This window comes from Mercenaria mercenaria, unplaced genomic scaffold (assembly GCF_021730395.1).
Source record: "Mercenaria mercenaria strain notata unplaced genomic scaffold, MADL_Memer_1 contig_1763, whole genome shotgun sequence".
Taxonomy (NCBI): Eukaryota; Metazoa; Mollusca; class Bivalvia; order Venerida; family Veneridae; genus Mercenaria; species Mercenaria mercenaria.
In genome coordinates, this window is record NW_026459765.1 from 25,521 (window position 1) to 48,818 (window position 23,298).

The following is a 23,298-nucleotide window of genomic DNA, read 5'->3' on the forward strand; positions in this document are numbered from 1 at the left end:
AGGTTTCATCAATGATTAAGAAAAGTAAAAAGGCTGTAATCATGCTGTAAAAGAAAACAAAAGCACAAGTTATCTTTGGAAAAATATTAGAAATATCTCAAACATGAGTACTGTAGACGAGGGCATAGTATTACCAGCTAAGTTAATCAGTAATGGTCGAGTTATAGAGGGACAGACTAATATATTAAATATGTTAAATAAACATTTCACCAATATATCAAATATTATTAAGAAAAGAGCTTTTGTAGAATCAGATTTCTCAAACCTTAAGGACTTCATTGACAGTAAACTTATCACCCATACATATTTTGTTATTGAACATATAACACCTTTCGAAAGTTAAAAAATATATTGATACATAAATCAACAGGATTGGATAGAATCGGTCCATATTGTGCTACTGTGGTGACCATATTACAACGTCGATTGCTTTTATAATAAACACAAGCATTGTAAATGGTTCATTTCCCGATGCTCTCAAAGAAGCTTACGTTCTCCCAATATTCAAAGGTGGTGATAAAGAAGACCTAAATAACTACAGGCCGATATCTATTTTGCCAACAAGCAAATTGGATGAATTCGTATCCCCCGCCGAAAGGGTTTGTGGTGAGGGACGGCAAAACAGTATATCCGGCAAAAAGTTAAGGATGTTACTAAGAGGCAAATAATTTCATTAGTCAAAATCAATTTAACAGAAAATGAATGCTATTTTTTTTTGGGGGGGGGGGGGGGGGGGGGGGCAGCGGGGGTGACTGGGTGAGGGTACAAAACATCATATGTTGATTATAAATATTGATGGAAAATTAAAAATGAAAAAAGATGGGGGCGGGCGGGGTGATGCATGCTTGGGGTGGTGGGCATGACTGGATGGAGGAGTGAGGTGGGGGAATGGTACAACTTTGCATGTTGAAAAATATTCATGTAAGGTTTGAAAATAAAAAGGAATGAAAAATTATCTTTTTTTGTGGGGGGGGGGGGGGGGGGGGGGGTGTGACCAAGGCATGGTGGTGACTAGGTGTGGGTACACAACTTCACATGTTTATAATAAATGTTCATGGAAAAGAATGAAAGACGTTTAATGAAATTCTACCAATTGGTTGGTTTGTTATGTACAAATCTGTAGATTTTTAAACAATTAAAGGGCAATAACTCTAAGGAAAATCGACCAATTAAAAAAAATGACAGACGTCATCGAAGTATGTTGGTTCATATTTATTTCAAGTTTTATGAAATTCTACCAGCTTGTTACTGAGAAATTGCTGCAGACGTGGATTTTTCATTAAATCAAGGGCAATAGCTCTAAGGGGAAAATTTGGGCCCAATAAAAAATAAACTTGACGGCATCATCGCAGTATGTTGGTGCATGTTTATTTCAAGTTTTATGAAATTCTACACGACAGTTACTGAGAAATGGCTGCGGACGGACCCTTTTTGGGCATTTTTCATTAAATCAAGGCATAACTCTAAGAAAAAATTTACCAATCAGAAAAAAATCTTTACGGGCATCATCGCAGTATGTTGGTTCATGTTTATTTCAAGTTTCATGAAATTCTACCTGCTAGTTACTGAGAAATGGCTGCGGACGGACGCACGCACGCACGGACGCACGGACGTGACCGACGGACAACGCCATTTCAACCCCCCCCCCCCACCTCTCCCCTCCCGATTTCTTCGGCGGGGGATAACAATTTCCAAACTATTTGAGAGACACATAGCAAATCAGATCTATTCCTTCTTTAAGAAAACTAACATCATTCACAAAACTCAATCAGGATTTAGACAGTATCATTCTTGTCATATAGCACTAACTACACTAATAGAAGCATGGCTTTAAGATATAGATTCTGGTAAATATGTCGGAACTGTATTTTAAGATCTATGAAAAGCTTTTGATCTGTTGATCATAATACTTTATTGCATAAATTTTTCAGATAAAAGTGTTGAATTTTTCAAATCATACCTATCAAACAGAACCCAAATGATAAAAGTGGGAAACACCAAGTCTTAAAGTATGCTTGTAACCTCTGCAGTTCCTCAAGGTTCTATTCTTGGCCCACTTTTATTCTTATTATATATTAATGATATCGCTTTAGCTTCAAAGAGTGGCAATATAGACCTCTATGCTGACGACTCTCCGATGTATGAATCAGATTATGATTTAGATAAAGTGCAAACTAAACTCCAGCAGAATTTAGATGTTGTGCAACAATGGTGCAATTTAAACAATATGTCACTTCATCCAAAGAAAACAAAATGCATGGTTTTGTGTACTAAACAAAAATGTAACAATTGTAATTAACTATTTTTAAGTATTTCCATGCAAACAATAGAAAATGTCAAGGTGCAAAACTTATTAGTTGTTTATATAGATAACACATTGTCGTGGAATGTTCAAATTGAAACATTTTGCACTAAACTTAAGCTTAACTTAAGCTTAACGCCTGCGTGTTTGTTCCCCGTGCACACGATTAAACCCTTGCGTGGCACCATTCATACACGTTTCACGTTACACGCTTGGTTAATCGTGCAGCCAATCAAATTAGTTTTAAACCATGTAAGCGTGCGAAAGCGGGAGACGTGTTTTTTGCATTATACGTATGCGCAGCGTGTAGATTGGAGATGATAAAGCGCATGCGCAGCTCGCGTCGTCTGCATGATGCCTGTGTATAATCACAAGTGGAATTTTTTAACTTTTGTTGCTTCCATTTCAAAGTTTAAATGTAATAAAAAACTATTTCTAATTGGTCTTCAAAATTACCGTTTAAAAGCGGGTCTTTTTTAAACAAAATAAATTTTTTTCTTTTTATGCATACGTTTCGTTCTAAAACAGTTTAAAATCTTTTTTAAATTCCTTTTCAGGAACTTCTTTTTATTTCAAACACACCTGTTTTACATAAGTCTTAAATAAAAAGGGTAAAATTAGTTTAAACGTATTTTTAAAAAGTAGCCAGGGGGGCCGCCTCGGGTTTGTTCCCCGATTTGGGGGTAACGCAGCAACCGCTGTTAAAGGCGAAAAGAAAACCCGTGTTAAAGGGTTAAAACCGGGTGCATAAACGAGAATAGTTATTGCGCATGCTCACGGGCCCGTGCGCACCGCGAAAATAAATGTTCTCATTCGCTGCTCCAGCTGCCAAACCGAGAATTTAAATGCCAAAGCCCCAGCGGCAAAACCGAGCTTTTTAAAATCCAGCTCCCGTGAAAGGGTTTAATTTTTTAAAAAATATAGGGATTCCGTCTTACGGTTCTATTTGAAAATGAATTTCTTTAAAATAAATTTTATTTTTTATTTAAATTTTTAACTTTTTGTCTTTGAAAAGAATTTTTTTTTTAAACAGTATACCCGGGAAAGCATGAGACGGGACTAGAAGATTTGTTTACTTCAAAAAAACGGCAGTTCCACTGCATATTAAACGGCGACACTAAGTTCATACGCCAAAATTTTGGTTTCGCCTTCCTCAGTAATGTTAAAGGTTAAACCCTTTAAAATGTTCATAGTTCCCTTTGATTTTTTTACCATATGTACTGTATGAAAACCCCCAAAGAATAAATTTCACGTCTCTCTTTTTTCGCACATTTGACAGTTTTTAAATACAAGCGCGAAAAAAAATTACAACCAAACTGACTAAAAAGGGGTGACTTCCCTTTAATAATTTTAAAAACCTTTTTGCTGCCAAAACGAAGGTTTTGCCCTCAGTTTTAAAAATTAAAATATTCATTTTGGTTTTACTAGTTCTACGGTGGGTACGTACCCTTTTACTTTTTCAATGTATGTATTTTTTTTTTTCATGATGCAAGCCTCCAATATTAATACCATCAACAGGGGCGTAGATTTAACTCAAAAGCAAAGGGGTCCCACATAAAGGGGGCTCTGGGACCAAAATAACATTAAACTTAATCCTCTCAGTCCCGGGACCCCTTTGCCAAAGTGAAAGGGGAACTTTTTTAACAGAATTTCCCCAGTAAGCACGACACATAAATTCCAGATCAATTTAATCAGTTTTCACCTGAAAAGTAAATTCATAAATCTACACCTCTTTTAATAAATATTTCGTTAGAAAAAATTTTTCAGGGTCAAATAAGAGTGAAAATACTAAACTACGCTTGAAATAAGGGGCATATACCCCTTTATACTTTTAACATATAAAAACGTAGATCTTATGAAAAACAAAAACGCACGCAATGATTTTTATTGGCAAAAAAAAATCAAATTTCCGGATGTTTTGAAAAAGAGCACAGTCACATTTAAAAATCTCCCCATTGAACTAAAAACCCATTTTTACTCTATAAAACCAAGGTTAAACTATTTTAACCAATGTCTGTGTATATCAAATATTGGGAATTAATATTGAGGGTACGGTAGTGTATTTTAAAGGGGGGTTCGATTTAAAAATAAATTTCCGATGGGGAATAAACAAAAATGTCTATTTCTAAGAATGATAAAAATCAGCAAACACTCTAGCTTTCTTTAAAAACCAACAAAACTGTCCCCAAAAACATAGCAAAAGGGTTTAATTGAATATTCTTTTTTATTCTGTACGATCACTGTGAAAACCCAAAACAACCCAAAGGGAAAAAAAGAAAAAATTTAACTTTTAAATAGAATTAAAACTAAACTGCAAACAAAGTTACACCCAATAAAACTGTTTCCCTGGTTTTTTTCACTTTTAAAAAAATTTAAAAGAGTAAAATTACTTTAGTAAATTTCGATTTACCATTTTACTCTTTCAAAAAAAAATATGTTAGTAAATCCTCATTGGAAAAAAAAAAAAATTTTTGGAGCCCTGGTTTAGAAAAAAGTCACAGTCAAATCAGCACCTTTTAAAGCACACGGGGGGTTTATTTTTGATTACAACCAGCACAAATTTTGTGAAGTTTCAACTTCGAACGCTGCAAATTTTTTTGCCTTTTGGGGGACATGTTTTTAAAGAACTATACTGACATAATGTGGGTTAAATATACCCCCAAAATAAGTCGAAAATTTCTTTCTCTGCCTTCTTTCAATTCACCGGGAAATTTTTTGATTTGAGGGGTTTTTTTTCCATCATTTATTTTAACAAACTGCGAGAAATTGGACCATTTTTAAACCATCAATCGTGCCCTTCACCTCAAAAAAAAAGGGAGAAAATTTCGCTATTATATTAAATAATATTGTTGACATATTAAAAATTTGGAACGTTAAACATCTATGTTTTTAATACAAAAAAGCTAAGCAGTTTATTTTCAAAACACATCAGGGGTATTCCCCATATCCTTCCGCAGCCTTAACGTAAAAAAACTTTTAAAGCGTCGAGACCCTTTCACATTTCCATAGAACCCTTTTTATTCACAAAATTAATTTTAAAAAATTTTCCGAAATGTCTAGGTCTGCAGGTCTAAAAATAGGGTTTAATTTTAAAACCAAAAGGCAATACTGACCCCAGACAAACACAAAAAAAAACCTGTGGCAATTTGATGAATTTCCCAAAAATTTTTATTGTCCCTTGGTTCGTGACGACCCATTTGGGATTTGTTATATTTGACTCAAGTATCTTTTTGTAAGAAAAGCACAGCTGTACTAAAGCTCAGTATCTCATTTCCATTTTGTTAAAAGTCTAAAAATTGAAAATTGACTCTCCAAAGAAAAAAAAAAACAAAAAAAAAAAACAACAGTCCATGACGTCCAAAAAAGGGTACCCCTGCGCGGCCCCCCCTGACATCTACAAAATCAAATATGGCTTTCGTTTTCAAGTTTACATTTCCCTTTCATTTTCTTTTCTTCTGTTGTCAAAAACAACATATCCCTGGCGGATTGCATAGATATGTCTGGCCATCCTAAGGTTATGAAAAGTTCTAATTTTTTCCAGGATCAATAAAATTGGACTCCCCCCGGATCTCTACTCAAGCCCGATCCCGGATTTGATACATGGTTTTAGGACTTGAATTTTTAAAAAAGGAAAAATTATTAACGGCTTGTAGCTCAGTCAATAGACATCAAACAGTTTACAAGGCCCCCCGGGTTTGAGCCCCCGGTCTGGCTGCTATTTTTTTCCCCCCTTTTGACTTTGGCGCCCGCTTTGGACGGTGATGGTATAACACGGCTGTCTCCTACCCCTGAAATTGTTTATATATATTTAAAGTACCTATAACGAAAAAAATTCAGGAAAAATTTCCCAAAATGGTTGGGAAATATGTCAGGGTATAGGACTTAATATTAAAAGGGAGAAAGTGTGTGGGCAGCCATAGCTCATTGGGTAAAGCCTAAAGGGTTTTCCGGGGCCGGGTTTTTAAATCCCGTTGACTGCACTTATTTCTAACCCTTTGACATGATTAATAACCATTTTTAAAAGAAAATGCTGTACTAGTAAAGTTATGACAGTTGTCATAAAATTGTCATTACGGGTTTTTTTGAAAATATTTCTCATAACATTACTCCACTCAGGTTTTAAAATTACTTAAATTGAATTTTTTCAAAAAAGTCAATTTAAAAAAGAGAAAAAGTCTTTCATTGAAAAGGAATGAAAAATTCTGTTTAAAGCCCTTCTTGATTCAGACTGTAGATAAAATCTATAAATCAGTGAGTTCTGTAAATACCATTTATTTTCATGGACATAGATTTTTTTTGACTGAATATTAACATTTTTTGGGATTTACTAAAAAAGGGTTTTTATCAGCTTAGTAGGTTAATGTATATTTTTTGCTTTTTGTTGTTTTTTTTTTTTTGTTACAAGTTGTTGCCATTCCACCTGAGCACTGTAGGTCTGGCGCAAATAAAGAATTTCAAAGAATGGATCTTGTGCTGTGTCCACATCTGACCTCATACTAAAAAGGGTATATAATACTTTTTTACTATTGCTTATCAGCTTTTATCTTGTGTAACTTTACATAAAAATGTCCAGCTACAAGCAAAAATAAAGTAGTGCGGGGGAGGGGCCATTTTACAAAGGGCAAGGTCACCAAAGGGGTTATACTTACGGGGGTTTTTTTAAGGTTAAAGTTTTTTGGCAACCTTTGTTTTTCTGCATATCTTTGTAAATATTGCTTTAAACTACGTAACTTCACATGCTTGTCCCCAACAAGCAAAGTATTCCGGTGTTGGCCCATTAACATAAGGTCAAGGTCACCAAAGGGGTTTTTAACTTGGTTATTTTTTTAAGGGTTAAAAGTTTTGGAAAGCCTTTTTTTTTTCGTCTTCTTTGTTAAAGTTACTTTATTTTTCTGTAAAATTTTACTAACATATAGCATGCACCCCGCATACAAAAAGCCACCCGTACCCAAAGTCACGGTCCCAAGGTGTTAGATTATTTTTTTAAAGGGTTTAAACTTTCGGCAACTTTTGTATTTTTTTGTCATATCTTTGGGGTTTCGTTACTTTTTTTACTGTAATTTCACATTAACATTGTCTAAAACAAACAAAAAACTGTGCAGGGGCTGGTCCCATTATAAAACCCAAGTCAAGGGCAAAAATTGTTATACTGGAATTATTTTTATGTTATTTTTTTTTTTTTTAAAAATTCGTTTATAATATATCTTTAGTTGCTTGAAATTAAAAAATTTTCTTTAAAAATTTTTTTATCTGCATGGTAGTTACATTTTTCATGCTCTGATTTTATTTTTTTACAGAATTATCCCCTTTCATACTTAAAGATTTTTTGGGAATCTTTGCTCTGGGAATAACTTTACTGCAACAAGATAAAAATTTGAAAATTAGTGTACTTTTTCATTTTTACTGCATGGTGGTAAAAATCCCCATAACTCTGATTTGTATTTTTTTTTCCAAAATTAAAGCCCTTTTTACTTAAAATTTTTTTACAAAATTTTGTTTTCGGGCATAACTTTGGACTTATAAGATATACTTGAAAAACAAAATTATCTTTACCATCGCATATGCTGCTGGGAAAAATCCAAAAAGTCTTTTTTTTGGTTTTTGCATAATTTTCCCCTTATGTATCTTCCTTTTTAAAAAGGAGGCTCTTTTTAATATATATTCTTTTTCTTCAAATCGTGAATTGGGGTGCACTTCTTACGACGCTCTTGTTTAAAATAAAATTTAAAAAATTTAAGACTTTTTTACGGAAGATCAATTGCAAATTTTTCTTTTGTTTAGGGGACTAAGGCCCACTTTGGGCCCCCTTGTTTTCTGAAGTCTTTTTTTATAAAACTTTCTGAATTTTTCCCTCATAGCTTTCAGTGCAGACCTCGGGCAAAAATTTTTCTGTATACCCAAATTACAATAAATGTATATTACAGGACCCCTTATAATTTAAATGTTTTCTGCACAAAAAAAGAAATAATAAAGTAAATGAATCATATTCAGAGTTGAAATCGTTTTTGGACGAGGTTTTTTATTTGGACATTTAACCACAATATTTTAAAAACGTCTTTGAATTTTGGAAAATTTTTTTTAGCTATCCCGGACTTAGATTTTACAACACTTAAGCAAATTACTGAATGATGCAGTTCGGAATTTCATTTTTTTTAAATTCAACTCTTAAAACAACAACAAATGTGACTGGGCCCTTTTGTTTCGGGATTACAGACAAATTTAAAAAATCTATCGGAATTTCTTTACGTCATCACCCAAGGATTCCAAAAAAAAAGGGAAAAACAAAGGTACTTTCATTTCTTTAAAAAAGCTGGTTTTCCTGTGTTCAAAAGTAGTTTTAAAAACCTTACCCTGCAAATTCTAAAAGGCCATCTGTCTAAAGTTTGGGGCTGTGTCATTTATTATTAAAGGGGGGTTTACTCAAAAATTTCTGACCGAATAGCAACAAGCAGGGGTATGATCACCCGCACATATTGGGCCCGCACTTGTCCAAAGGCAGGTAACTTGCCGCCCAAAAAAAAACATCATTTTGCTAAGGCGTGCCAGGGGGGTTCGACGGGACAGCCCGTTTTAAATTTTTTTTCCGGCTAAATTTTTACGATAAGATAAAAAACTTTCATCCCTTGTAAAATTTTTGTGTAATTACAATTTGCCCTTTTTATTTTATTTTAAAAAAAAGTCAGACTCGGGAACATTTTTGGAAAGAAAACCAAAAAAAAAAAAATCTTAAATTTCTATAAATTTACGGGGCTGTAACCAACTCCAAAATGACAATGTGCGTTATTAGCCCGCTTTTCAAAAAAAGGGATAAAATTTATATAGGGCAAAAAAAAATTTTTTTTTCGAAAGTTCAAGGCTTTTCCCTTCAAAAAATTTGGTATGTAGCAGCCTAGGGGATCTCTAACAAAATTTTTCAAAAATTACTCCTGGTTAAAAAAAGGGCACCAAAATGGGGTCCTTTTTTCTGAGTTATATAGGAAAAAGAACTTTAAAATTATCAACAATTTCCTACACTGTTTAATTATAATTAAAACCCGATACCCCCGGCTATAAAGGGGCACTTTACTGTGACCTTGACCCTTTCTGACCCACTTCCCCTTTTTTTTTTTAAGATGCAGCCCTTGAAATTTTGGATGACAGTACTTTTGCACACTGATCTTAAAACGACTTTCAGTGGGGCCTTTAAATTTACTTACTACCACTTTCTAATTCTTTACACATTTGCCATTTTAAACATGTGGCTCAATTACTTGGTAGCGATTCAGAGTCTATGACCTTTGTTTTGTAAATGATATTTTTAAAAATTCGTCCTAAACTGTTCTATTTTCCGGTAAGTTTTTATTCTACTTTATTTATTTTTCATTACTCTTTTTCCCGGGGCAGGTCTACAAATCAATGTTACGACATTATTGTTCTTTTTTACAGGGCATGTAGACGTAACAAAAAATCATGCGAATGATCATCAAAATGTTGACACAGATCGGTATTTGAGACTTAAATCTTCAGGATATAACTTCATAAAACTGGCGGATAAATCAAACTGCAAAGTTCTTTCGAATGGCGAGTAAAACAGTTGTGTCTCTTCGTAGGAACGATGATACATATTTACGTATGCATTCAAATGATGCTGTTCAAGGTAACAAGAAGAAGTTAACATTTGGCAGTGTGAGAAAGGAAAGGAAATTTACTTCTGCATGACGGGAAAATGATGTTTGCATGCATATTTTATCGGAGGCAGCTGCAGAACCACCAACAGGAAACTCTTTTTGATATTATGTTGTGATAGACTGTTTGACGGTTTTCGGCCCGCTTTGGCGAGACGGTATTACGATAGTTTTATACGAAAATCTGCGATAAAGTCCGGAAATCTCGCTTGTGGAGAGAAGAAACTCGATTATGATGTTCCCGCTAAGGAAAAAAATCTTGCGTCGAACCAGAAGCTGTGTGAATACATCCCCGAGAAGAAAGTCACTGCGTCGGGCCAGCTGCAGTTTTTTACCATCATCTGAAGATAGTATCTTTCAGGAATAAAGTCTTTTCGCTGGACCAGCTACTCTGCCTAACTGTGACCTCTTTTTCTCTGTCTCTCCTTCCGGTGGTGCTCAAACTCCGGAGCTCTCGATCCATAGGCGGATGCCCTATGACTGAGCTATCATGGCACACGATTCCGTTAACAGTGCTGTGATTGTGTCTAATTGTAGAGCGATGTTTAAAAATGTTAAAATAATTATTTACGACGTTAAGTCAGCAACGGCCGCATACTAGCGTTTTTATAAAGCTAAGCTTGTTTACATTAAATTCATTTACAATTAATGTGCGAAGCCACTGCTGCAGACGACAATTTATATTGGAAGCGAGACAAGAACAGACGAATACAATACATATCACTTCGCGCTAAGGTAACCACAGAGACAGTTTGCTGAGGTATTGACTCACTAAATACTCTATATGAAATAGGGGGACTTTGAGCTGCTGATGTGGAAAATAGGGTCGTATAACAATAGACGCGTTGTGTACTTTACCAATCTATTCTCTGAAACCGTCAAACTAGAAACATATACATAGTAAGTGACGTCAACGACGTTTTACATACAATGGCGGTAAATAACGTCATACATATAAGAGCGTAAATCCCAACATACTGGGGGCCGCGAAATGATTAATTACTCAAGTGTTCAGTATTAAAATATGAAATTTGAAGTTAACTAAGAGTCAGTTTAGGAATACACTTGAATGCACTGAATAACTTATTAGCCGATGCAGAACTATTTAAAATTGGCAATAAATCGTTAACTATGCATTATATAAACAAATATGCAATTTTCACAGCTGAATTACAATCTTCAGTTTCTGACAGCAAAGTTTGTCGGTCAGTCTTTTTCACGGAACATTATCACATAGCGCGATCTTCATGAAACATTTATTAACAGTCACTTTGTTTCTAAAGGATAAAGTTTAACAATCGGTCTCACTAAAGTTCCATTGTTTGATTTAACTTTCGCGGCACGTACAAGTCCATCTTTCCCGTAAACGAGTTCCTGAATAACACCTAATCTCCACCGCGCACGTGGTGTATCTTCATGGATTTGAACAACGTCACCAGTTGAGATCTTCTGTTGGTTGTTTCCCGTCACTCGGTGGTATTCACGTAAGGCCGTCAGGTATTCATGTCGCCAACGTTCCCGGAAATGGTCAATTAGTTGTTTCTGTACCCTGGCTCTTTTGGTAAGACTGGAACGACTGCCAGCCGTTGGATCTGATAACGTTTCAACTGGAACATTTTGTGATGGGAGGTACGTCACTTGTCGACCATATAACAGGTGCGATGGAGTCAAAGGTACTGGGTCCGAGACATCGGATGATACATAGGTAATTGGCCGATCATTGAGTATCGCTTCTACCTCGGTGGTTGTCGTCTGGAGTTCCTCTAACGTAATAAATCTGTGACCTAGAACTTTCTTTAGAGTATTTTTGGTAATTCCTATTAAGCGCTCCCACCATCCGCCGTACCAGGGAGCTCTCGTCGGGATGAAATACCACTGTGTACCTTCCTGACTTAGAGTTTCTCGTATGCTCTGGGATTCAAACAGCTGACGTATATATCTTGATGTAGACTGGAACGTTGCTGCGTTATCAGAAACCATTATACGTGGTAATGACTTTCTACTGCAAAATCTTCTAAACGCCTGTAGAAATGATTTTTCTGTTAAATTCTGAACAACTTCTAGGTGTAAAGCTCGTGTAGAGGCGCAAGTGAAAAGACATATATAAGCTTTCTCCTGGTTTCCATGACGATCTTTAACGTGTAATGCACCTGTAAAATCTACTCCAGTTACTGTAAATGGAGGACTGTCTTCAAGACGATATTTCGGTAGGGGTGGGAGATCTGAGGCTTTGTACGATTTTCCATTCACTTTGTTGCAGGTAATGCATCTGCGTAGTTCTGTCTTGACACATCTGCGAATCGAAGGTATCCAATACTTCTGGCGCAAGTATGTTATAGTAGTATTTACCCCAGAATGCAGTTGGTGGTGGTGGACGTCTAGGATAATTAACCGTGTTAATGGGTGTTTGGTAGGTAGCAGGTATGGGTATTTAGTGGCTTCGTTTAACGGTGCGTTTTGTATTCTTCCACCACATCGTATATATCCTTCTTTGTCAATAAATAACTTCAATTGTCTCACAATGGGTAGTCTTTTTAGAGTCTTCTCACTGGACTTTATGTTGGCTATTTCGCTTGGATATGTAGATTGCTGAACGTTCTGTAGCCATCTGGATGCTGCAGTTTGTAGCTCTATGACGGATAATGGATCGTGTCGTCTGCTGTCCTTACTAACACGGCAGTTGTGGATAAATCTCAGTATGTACGTCGTGACTCGAACCAACTTCCTGTAGCTGCTATATCTGGCGATATCTATAATCTCGTGTAAACCTTCTTCTGACATGGTTGATAAATCTGTCGTCTGCTGAGCTGTTTCATCGTTAATGGTTGCCATGGTGATAGTTTCGGAAAGCTTCCATTGAGGCCATTGACTTGTGTTGGGTAACCAGTTTGGACCGCTAAACCATAATCTGTTTTCTTTGAATTGTGTTGCCGTTACGCTCGGTTAACAGATCTGCCGGTTCTCTCGTGTAGGACAATAATTCCATTTCCGGTTGTGTGCTAGCTCTCTAATCTCATTTACTCGGTTCTGAACAAATCTTGATGTAGGTCTTGAAGTGTTTAGCCAGTGCAATACAATTTGACTGTCCGACCAAAATGTGACGTTTTGTACATCTATGGCTTTTAGTAGGTGTTTGGCTAAACGGGCTCCTATTACAGCAGCCATCAGCTCTAATTTCGGTAAGGTAAGTTTCTTTAAGGGCGCGACACGTGACTTCGCCATGATAAGTCTGGATTCCTTTCCTCTGCACAGGTAAGCTGCTGCACCATAGGCTTGAATACTCGAGTCAACAAATACATGTAGAGTGTTGTCGTCTGCTTCAGATGATTTGAAGATAAGGCGTGAAAATTTAACTTCCGTTACATTGTTTATATCGCGTGCAAGTTGAAACCATTTCTTCTGAATTTGCTCTGGTAGAATTGTATCCCATGGATATTTCTCTTTCCACAGATCTTGAAGAAGAATCTTTGCACGCACTAAGACTGGATTTAGTAAACCAAGTGGATCGTATATTCTCGATGTGTATTGTAGAATAGCACGTTTTGTCATATCCGGTATTACAGGAATTTCCTTATTCGGGTAAGATATCTCGTCTGTGACGGTGAGCCAAAGCATGCCTAGAACCTTTGTAATCTCGCCGGTGTCAAGGACACCTTCTGCTGAAGCAGTTGATCTTAGCTGTTGACTATTTGATGCCCATGACCTCAGGTTAAATCCTCCGTTAAGCATCAAATCTCTTGTTTCTCGGAAAAACTTCAAAACTTCTTCTTCTGTTGAAAAACTTGATATTATATTGTCCACATACAAGTCCCGTTTAAGAAATCTGCTGACCCAACTAGAAGCGTTGTTTTCTAGATGCTTGAGTAATGTGGCATTTAAGATGAATGGTGAACACGTGGCACCGAAGAGTACGGATTTGAACCTGTATGTCGTGAATGGACTGTCTGGGTTACCTGGGTCACTCAGCCACAGAAATCTGGTCATATCTCTATCTTCTTTATCCAGTCTTACATTGAGAAAAGTCTTTTCTATATCCGTGGACACTGCATACTTGCCAAGTCGGAATCGAATCATGATATGTGAAAGGTCATTCAATGTGGGTGGGGTAGAATCTAAACAGTCGTTTAAACTGGGTTTCTGTGATGTTTCTTGGCAACTACAGTCATATACTATACGTATAGGCGTCGTGGCTGAATCCTTCTTCACTGCATGGTGTGGAATATAGTGCATTCGATCGGGTTGTTGTTCGTTCTCGTCCACTTTCTCAATAAAATCTCGCCTCTCTTGATCTTGTATGATCTCTGAATATTTCTGAAAGATGTTCGGTTCTCGGCGGAGCCGTCTTACAAGGGATTCTGTCCTTTTCTTTGTCACTTCTAAGTTTGTAGGGAGTGGGGCGTGGTCTTCTTTCCAGGGCAGTTTTGCTTCATATTTTCCATCAATGAACTTAATACTGTTTTGTTGATATGTTTCTAGTTTACAATCATCTCTGTCGTCTTCGGGGCTGATTCCAATAGATTCTAGTTTCCAAAATTTTTCTATGTCTGTAGTCATCACGTTCAGTGCGAAGCAGGACTGAGTCATAACATTAGTAACTGGAACTGGACCCGAGAGTAAATATCCAACCCTCGAACTCACGGCTGTAGGACCATTTCCTCGAATTATCTTATTTCCCACTATTTTCCAAAAATGGTCAGCTCCTATTAGTAATGAAATCTCGAACTTGTCATCGTCTATAACGGGATGCGCTAACTTCAGGTGTCTGAGATACGGTAACGACGTTACGAACTGCGGAATGTTACGTAGCGGAACGGCAATTACTGGAACGATCAAAACATTTAGAGGTATCTTGTCGCCGTCGTCGGTAAGTAAATATATTGTTGCCGTCTTCAGATGTCGTACTTTCTGAGATGAATCTCCAAACGCTGCCAGATTGACGACAGTGTTGTCACAAGGTTTGATGTTTAGCTGATCTGCGAGTTTCTCCGATATAAATGAACACTGAGCCCCTTCATCAAATAAAATATTTGCTTGAGCGTACTGATTTTCTGCGTAAACTTCGGCGACTGCGGTTTTTAACAAAACTTCCGGTCTTGGGCTAAATGTGGAGTTGAATAAAGCGGCTGTTTGCTGACTTCCGGTACTACTTGCTGCGAAACTTGGCATTGGCTGACATCCGTTTCCGGTGTCTATTCTTGCTTCTGGTCCATTTTACAAATACTAGTGTGGTGTTTGCCTTTACATTTCAAACATCTAAAGTTCGAACGGCATTCAGAAACCTGGTGGAATTTCAACAGTTAAAACATACACGTTTTTTCTTAATAATGTCTCTGCGACTGTTTACATCTGTGACTTTTACACAGTCGTTGGCATGGTGATTTTCACTACAATAAATGCACTGCTTTTGGTTGCGCGGAAAAATTGTTGATTTCTGTCTTCTTCCATTTTTCGACCTTTGTCGCGCGCTCGTGAAAAATGAGGCTGTTGCTGGATAGTCGTCTGCGATCTCAGAAGGTTTTCCGGCTTCCATGATATTCAGTTCGCGATATAACGCCTTTCGTAATTCGTCAAGCTGCCAATTGTCACTTCCATGTTCTCTCGCTAAATTCTTTCTAATTTCTGCTGGTAACTTGTCAATTATCACTGGCACTAACAAAGTCCCATAGTTACTTTGACACTCGCCTAACGACTCCAAACCGCGAATGTAAGATTCTAATTTGTCTATATAATTTCTCAAGCCGTGCAATGTTAACCTGGAGCTGGGATATTCAATAACGTCTGCATGTATGTATGAACAATCTTGTGTTTTTTCCGTACCTTTCTTTCAGTAGATTGATTGCTTGGAGTAATTCGTGTTTGTCAGAGCAAATCCATGTATAGTTTGAGCTGCACTGCCCTCTAGCTGATTCTTGAGGTAATTAAATTTTTGCACTTCACTGAGGTTAGGATTTAGATGAACTGTAGATTCATAAGCGTCCCAAAAACTCTGCCACTCAATAATATTACCACTAAATACCGGAAGTGTTAGTTTTGGAAGTCTCTGGTATTGTAAAGAATTTGCAAAAGAAGTACCTGATTGTCTTTGTCCACTCTGCGCTTCCGTAGATTCCGTAGAAACAGCTGTCATGCGTGATCGACTGTCCTCTCCAAGCGCGTTCGCTGCATTGTTCGTGTTTTCGTCCTGTTGCGTCTCTTCACCGTCTATTCTGCATTTCAAATTATTGCTGAATTCCTTTAAATGCTGTAATTTTACTTCAATGTCCAAACAAAATTCCTGAGCGCTCACGATTTCCTCTTCGATTTCCGTCACTTCTGTTGCTTCTAAGATTTTATCGTTTAATGCCTTTACTGTCTCTAGTGTTTGCGATATTGCTTTGATTATTGTTTTGAACTGGATCCAATCGGAATTTTCCTTTGCCGTATCGATTTTCTGCAACTGACTCGTAATAACTCGGTAATGTCCCTCCCGTATCGAACGTAATTTCTCTGCCTTCATGTTTTTTTTTTTTTTTTTTTTTTCGTCACGGCACCAAAATGTGGAATATAGGGTCGTATAACAATAGACGCGTTGTGTACTTTACCAATCTATTCTCTGAAACCGTCAAACTAGAAACATATACATAGTAAGTGACGTCAACGACGTTTTACATACAATGGCGGTAAATAACGTCACGCCACCAAAATGTGGAAAATAGGGTCGTATAACAATAGACGCGTTGTGTACTTTACCAATCTATTCTCTGAAACCGTCAAACTAGAAACATATACATAGTAAGTGACGTCAACGACGTTTTACATACAATGGCGGTAAATAACGTCATACATATAAGAGCGTAAATCCCAACAGTTGAAGCGCGCACTGAATGCACACACCTCGGGCCATTTGAAAGGTCTGTGACTTAGTTATTTTTTCTTGAGGAATGTTGTCAGTGCAGTATACAAATTGAAAGAATGACTTATTTTCCGTGACAAGTTCTGTTGTTTTTTTACGACGAAAATGCTACCAACATATCAAGGATATCTGTTAAATAATTTGAGCCAAAAAGAATGCATCACAAGAAAGGAATGTATTTCTACAGAGCCAAAACTGCGAACTATTAGAATCCGTTATTTTCTGTCATTTTTTTCGCGCCATTTTCCTATTTGTTGATGTCTGTATACCTACTGAATTGTAATTTTGCACTTTTGAAACAAATATTTTTAAAATGCAGAATTTAATTGAATCCTGATTTTTGAAAACGAATTAAAATGATAAGATCTCGTATGCTTGATTTATTGTAAGACCGATTCGGCCTTAACTTGTTCGAAAATTGTAGTAGATTGACAGTTTTCATACTTCAACAGTGTTTCTGTTATGTAATGACGGACAGTTAACCAAACCAGTGTTCATTTATTTTGTACCTGTACAAACTTGTTCTCCGCAAGTAACTGCCAACTTCCCCACATGAATCAGAGGTGGAGGACAATGATTTCAGGTACAGTGTCTTTTATCAAATCGTCACAGAGAACATACGCCTCGCCCGGGAATCGAACTCACGACCCTGCGGTACGTAGATCGGCGCATTCCTTAAGCTTAGCGGGCGGACTGAAACAAGTACTAAATAACCCTGGATTCTACAAATGGTTTGATTGTTGCAGCTATTTTTTTATCCACTGAATGACAGATATTACTGCACAAGACCAATTATTGCTTTTTTTTTTAGCTCACCTGTCACAAAGTGACAAGGTGAGCTTTTGTGATCACCCTTCGTCCGTCGTCAGTCCGTGCGTCCGTGCGTGCGTCAACAATTTCTTATCTGCACGATAGAGGTTTCATTAATGATTTTATTTTAACCAAACTTGCACATAACTTGAATCACCATAAGATCTTGATTCCTTTCTTGAACTGGCCAAATCCTGTTATGAGTTCAGAGTTATGGCCCCAGAAATGGACCAGAATTAGCTTTTTTGACCTTGTCTGCACAATAGCAGCTTCATTTATGATTTGAATTTAATCAAACTTGCACACATTTTTTATCACCATAAGGTCTTAGTTCCTTTCTTGAACCGGCCAAACTGCATTATGGGTTCCAGAGTGATGGCCCCTGAAAGAGCCAGAATTAGCTTTTTTGACCTTGTCTGCACAATAGCAGCTTCATTTATGATTTGAATTAAATCAAGCTTGCACACAACTTGTGTCACCATAAGATCTCGGTTTCTTTCTTGAACTGGCCAGATCCCATCTTGGGTTCGAGAGTTATGGCCCTTGAAAGGGCCAAAATTAGCTATTTTGACCTGTCTGCACAATAGCAGCTTCGTTTATGATTTGACTTTAACTAAACTTGCGCACAACTTGTATCACCACAAGATCTTGGCTCCTTTCTTGAACTGGCCAGATTCCATCATGGGTACTAGAGTAATGGCCCCTGATAGGGCCAAAAATAAGCTATTTTGACCTTGTCTGCACAATAGCAGCTTCATTTATGATTTGACTTTAACTAAACTTGCGCACAACTTGTATCACCACAAGATCTTGGTTCCATTCTTGAACTGGGCAGATTCCATCATGATTTCTAGAGTTATGGCCCCTCAAAGGTCCAAAATTGGCTATGTTGGCCTTTGCAACCATATAGAGATTTCTTTTATGGTTTGACTTGATACGAACTTCCAAAATATCTTCAACAACAATAAATCTTGGATTCCATGAGTTATTTAATATCTGATTACCTCCCCTGATTGTAATCAAAATGGATTTATATCAGTAAGTACTTATAGGACTTATTTGAAATTTCATTATTGTCATTAGTTGGACTGAGACAATCAGGGTAGGTAACTATGGACTGATTTCAAATTACCTCCCTTTATTTGAAATTAAAATGGATATATCTTCGTAACCAACGAAGATACTGATCTGAAATTGCATTTATGTCAACAGATGGCCTTGGACAATCAGTGAAGATACATATTGACTGAATTTATGACAAATTACCTCCTTTTATATTTTATCTAAATGAATACACCTTAGCATCTTCAAATGAGATATTTGTTTGAAACGTTATTAATGTCTTTCATGGTAAGAAATAGTCGTATTAGGTAACTCTTGATAGAACATTTATCAATATGAATACTTTACTAATATATTGCTGTATAGGCTTGTACTCTGTATCTTCTACATGCATATACGAATGCATCATTACTACCCCCGATTTTAATAAAAATGGATGTTGATAGAACTCATTTGGAATTTCATTATTGTTTTTAGTTTGACTGAGGCAACCAGGGTAGATAGTATGGACTGATTTTATGTCAAATTACCTCCCTTTGTTTCAAATTAAAATGGTTATATCTCAGTAACCAATGAAGACACTGATTTGAAATGTCATTTGTGCCATCAGATGGACTCGGACAATCAGGGTAGATAACTTTTGACTGAATTTATGACAATTTACCTCCCTTTATTTTATGTAAACGAATATATAAGTATGTAAGGAATATCATGTTAGTACAAAAATGCAGCACTTGAGCCTAGGACCCTCTATGTCAAAACTTGATCATATCATTTTGAGCAATGGTACTCCGGTGAGCGATACAGGGCCATCATGGCCCTCAGGTTTATTTTTGTAATTGAAAAACGCACCACGTAGAGGTTGCTTATTACGAAAATGATATTTTTGTTTTAAAACTTAATTACTTTAAAATATTTTGTGTTTTTAGGATAGATGATACATCGGTTTTTATCACATGACGTGTTTAAAACATGTAAAGGTAGCTGTTCCTGTTTAATTTTGCTTCTTACTGTATTTTTTTCCGATATAATAATATTTTATAGTATCAATAAAGTTGATTTATTTCATGTTGAGATTTTAAATATTTTTATCGCTTTGTCTGTCTGTTCGACTTTTACTCACATTTTGCTACTGATGCATTACCAACTTTTAGAAACATCTCTAAACCGATAAAGCGGGACAGCTCTATCTATCACGAAATCAATAATCCAATATCAGCGCTACCAGATGCATTCGTCGATTTCCGTATTAATTGTTGTTGTTGTAGTAACACGGGGATGGGGGTCGGTAATTAACAGCTTTGGTCATTTTCAGATGCATTTTCTGGCGGGCGGTTTGCGAAACGATATACTTGAATGAAGTTTTAATATTATTAAAGTGTCGAAAATTTATACTATACTTTATCAGTTGTCAAATAAAAGTGATATTTAAGAATACGAATATGTTATCTAAAATATTTAGAAATCGTTACATTTTATACATCAAACACATAAATTTACGTTGTTTTCAATACATGAAACATCATATTAAACATATATCTATGTACAAAAAAAAAAGAAGAAATATTTACGCACAAGAAACAGTCTGTAAATAAAATAAATATTCAAGAATATGAATAGGCCATCTAAAGTATTTTAAAAGCGTAACATTTTTTTTTTTAAATCTAACACATAAATTTACGATCAGTGTAGATGATGATCAGCCTGCACATCCGTGAAGACTGATCATGATTTGCACTGTTTGCCATTCAGCCAGTAACTTTTTGGTATGCACCCCTTTTCATAATTTATAGTACTGTCCAAATTGAAAGATAGACAAGTTCAAAATAGAAATTCTAGCTGGTAAGGAATTAATTTTCTTATATCGTGCTTGAATAGAAATATCATATTTGCGTGACTTGAATAAGTACTGCGACAAATACTACTACCATAGTATATTTTAAACTATAAATACATTAACAAAAATCAACATTAAATAACAATAACTTAAGCAATAGCTCAATTTTAAAATAGCAGACTTAACTAAGTAATTACTTAGGTTTTTTCATGAAATTTGGGCCAGGGTCTTTACTTAGTAAATATTTACGGAACACATCTATTAACGATTTATGGTTTAATCTAAATTCATAGATGGACAAGTATAATATATTCCTGTGAATTCTAAATTTCCTACTGTCATACGATTAATAAAATAAGGGTAAAAAATCATAAAAATAACTCCCGATGGAAAGGGAAAAGACTACAGAAAAGACAGAAGAAAGTGAAATATATACATATCAACGCAAAAACCATAAAAATACCTAATAATATCACTTGAAGTAATTGGGGTAACGTATTTTTTGTGACCCTATTTGAAACAACACTGACCGGATATTGTTTACCCCTAGGCAATATTGTAATACACAATAAATATCAAAGGGTAATTTTAAAACATTTACAATTAAATTATATTATGCTAAATGTGTACAATCTTTGGACTAAAAAAATAATAGATAACGCAATTTTTAAACGATAATTAAAAAATGTATCAAAATTATGCATTAATTTAAGAATACAGAATAAAAATATTGCTATATAGGCAAATTTATCGATTTTCCGACAGATCGATGTTACAAAAAGTTCGTATGTACAGCCGACATTTCATTGAAACTAAGATGCACATAGATATCGTTGAGATGAAGTGCATCTTACAAGAACCTGATGTCTGTGTTGAAGAGTATTCGGATTATTTCCATTTATGTAGCTAATATTTCTTGTCCAAAAGTACTAAGAACATCTCGGACAGCTTAACTTACATGAGATGCAGAGCAGTACACAAGAACAGTTACTACGTTGAATGCATTTAAAATTATCTCAATTTTGTACTTAATTCTTCCCGGTCCAATGCGTCATTTTCAAAAATGGTAATAAGTTGAAATCGTGATGAGACAAGTAAATTGCACGGGAATCTTTACTCAGTTTAGGTCATATCTGAAACTGTTTCCTTTTTGTCCTCTGCCAAAAGCGGAAGAATATTGTTTTTGTGTTGCCCGTCCGGCTGTCAGTCTGGGTGTTTATAATGCGGATTGTATTTAAGCTAGAATCGCCACGTTTTACATCACGTATTATCCCACTTGACCCGGTAAATGCAGTTTATTCCCTTGATTTGTTTAATAAACATGAAAATAGTATTCAAGTTAAAATCACCAGATGTCATATAGTGATAATTTAGCATAGTGCAACTACACATTGGCTGATCATGATGTGTGTGCAGGGGCGGGGGTGGTGGGCTCTGTGGCCGAGTGGTTCGTGTCGTTGACGTCAAAAAATTATGCGTGTGCGTTACAACTTGTATGCTATTTCTAGGGTACGCCCCCTCGGAAAGAGATAGATATATCTCAAGTGGTGCAACCCGACGTACATATCATCTGATTGAGCCTTCTCTTTTGTCACAATATCATCTTTGAAGCCGTAAATTCTAATGAAATCTCAAAGGAAAATGAAAACTATATAATCGAACCTTCGTTACTGGAGAAATTTCTCGTTCTGCTGCCAAATACATTTGTACACAGAACTTTGAATAGCAATTTAGATGGAAAAGCAAATGGTAGAATTTGCTGTGGCCGAATTATTACGGTTCCCCTCCCATTTTTTTATATCAAACGAAATATACATTAATCTGTATTGCAGAAATAGGTCTACAACTGTTTGAAAATTTTAGGAAATATATGTCAGGTGTGTAATACGTTTATATTTTTATAAACCAATAAAGCTTTTCGTCTGACGAGAAAATCATTCATCCCCCGCGTTTTACTAATGTTTGAACGTAATTTCCGATTTGATAGTAAAACTTGAAAACTTGATAAATATGTTAAACACACTAAAACGTGTTAAAGTTTAATGAATGACTTTTTCGGACCTCGGGCAATATTTTTCCACTTTTTTTACCGGCAAGCGATCCATCAAGTTTCTAATTGCATCAGGTCAGAAATAAATTTCCTTCAAGTTACGAGTTCAGTACAGGAAAATATACCTTATCGTAGAATTTTCCATTCTTTCACATAATTCATTACTTTCCCCAAATATATGACAGAGTGCACCTGCATGAACACTACGTGTTTAATTACAAAAAAAAGTGTTTTTTTTTAATTGATACATAGATTAAGTGCGTTTATTCTATTAGAAGGGTTCGATTTTAACTGCATGAAGATAGTTTTAAACAGCTGGCCGTATCGGAAAAAGTTTTCTTCAATTTACCCCAATATATGCAATATAGAGATATTGCCCGAAGCTATTCGAGACAAAAATGTACTAATTGTGAGACTCTCATTCTGATTATGTATATCACAAACAGCACGTAACGTTCCGCCAAAGGCGGTATTGCACTTTGATCCTCTGACTGGCAGGATGGGATTTTCCATTAATTGTTTAGCGGGAGTAGCATATTGCGCATGTTTAAATATGTATAATCTTTAGTAACTATGATAGTGTATGTACAGTTTTTCGAAAAGAACTTATGTTTCTTCTTTTTATTACGATATTTTTAGAGACATTCCTTATGATAAATTTTCTGATTTTCGTTGAATATT

At 36.0% G+C, this 23,298-nt stretch overlaps 2 protein-coding genes across 2 annotated transcripts; both read right to left on the reverse strand.

The window, feature by feature from the left end:
• Nucleotides 1-11,232: 11,232 nt before the first annotated feature.
• LOC123533694 (uncharacterized) lies at nt 11,233-12,798 on the reverse strand. The gene has a single exon (XM_053532773.1). It carries the CDS (start codon nt 12,796-12,798, stop codon nt 11,233-11,235), a length of 1,566 nt encoding a protein of 521 aa, XP_053388748.1.
• Nucleotides 12,799-12,909: 111 nt separating this feature from the next.
• LOC123533693 (uncharacterized) lies at nt 12,910-15,132 on the reverse strand. Its single transcript, XM_053532774.1, has one exon. It carries the CDS (start codon nt 15,130-15,132, stop codon nt 12,910-12,912), a length of 2,223 nt encoding a protein of 740 aa, XP_053388749.1.
• Between the last annotated feature and the right edge of the window lie 8,166 nt (nt 15,133-23,298).

What these genes read in the sequence shown, in the direction of transcription:
- LOC123533694 (XM_053532773.1), bottom strand. Translation starts at nt 12,798, where the DNA reads ATGGCAACCATTAACGATGAAACAGCTCAGCAGACGACAGATTTATCA.
- LOC123533693 (XM_053532774.1), bottom strand. Translation starts at nt 15,132, where the DNA reads ATGCCAAGTTTCGCAGCAAGTAGTACCGGAAGTCAGCAAACAGCCGCT.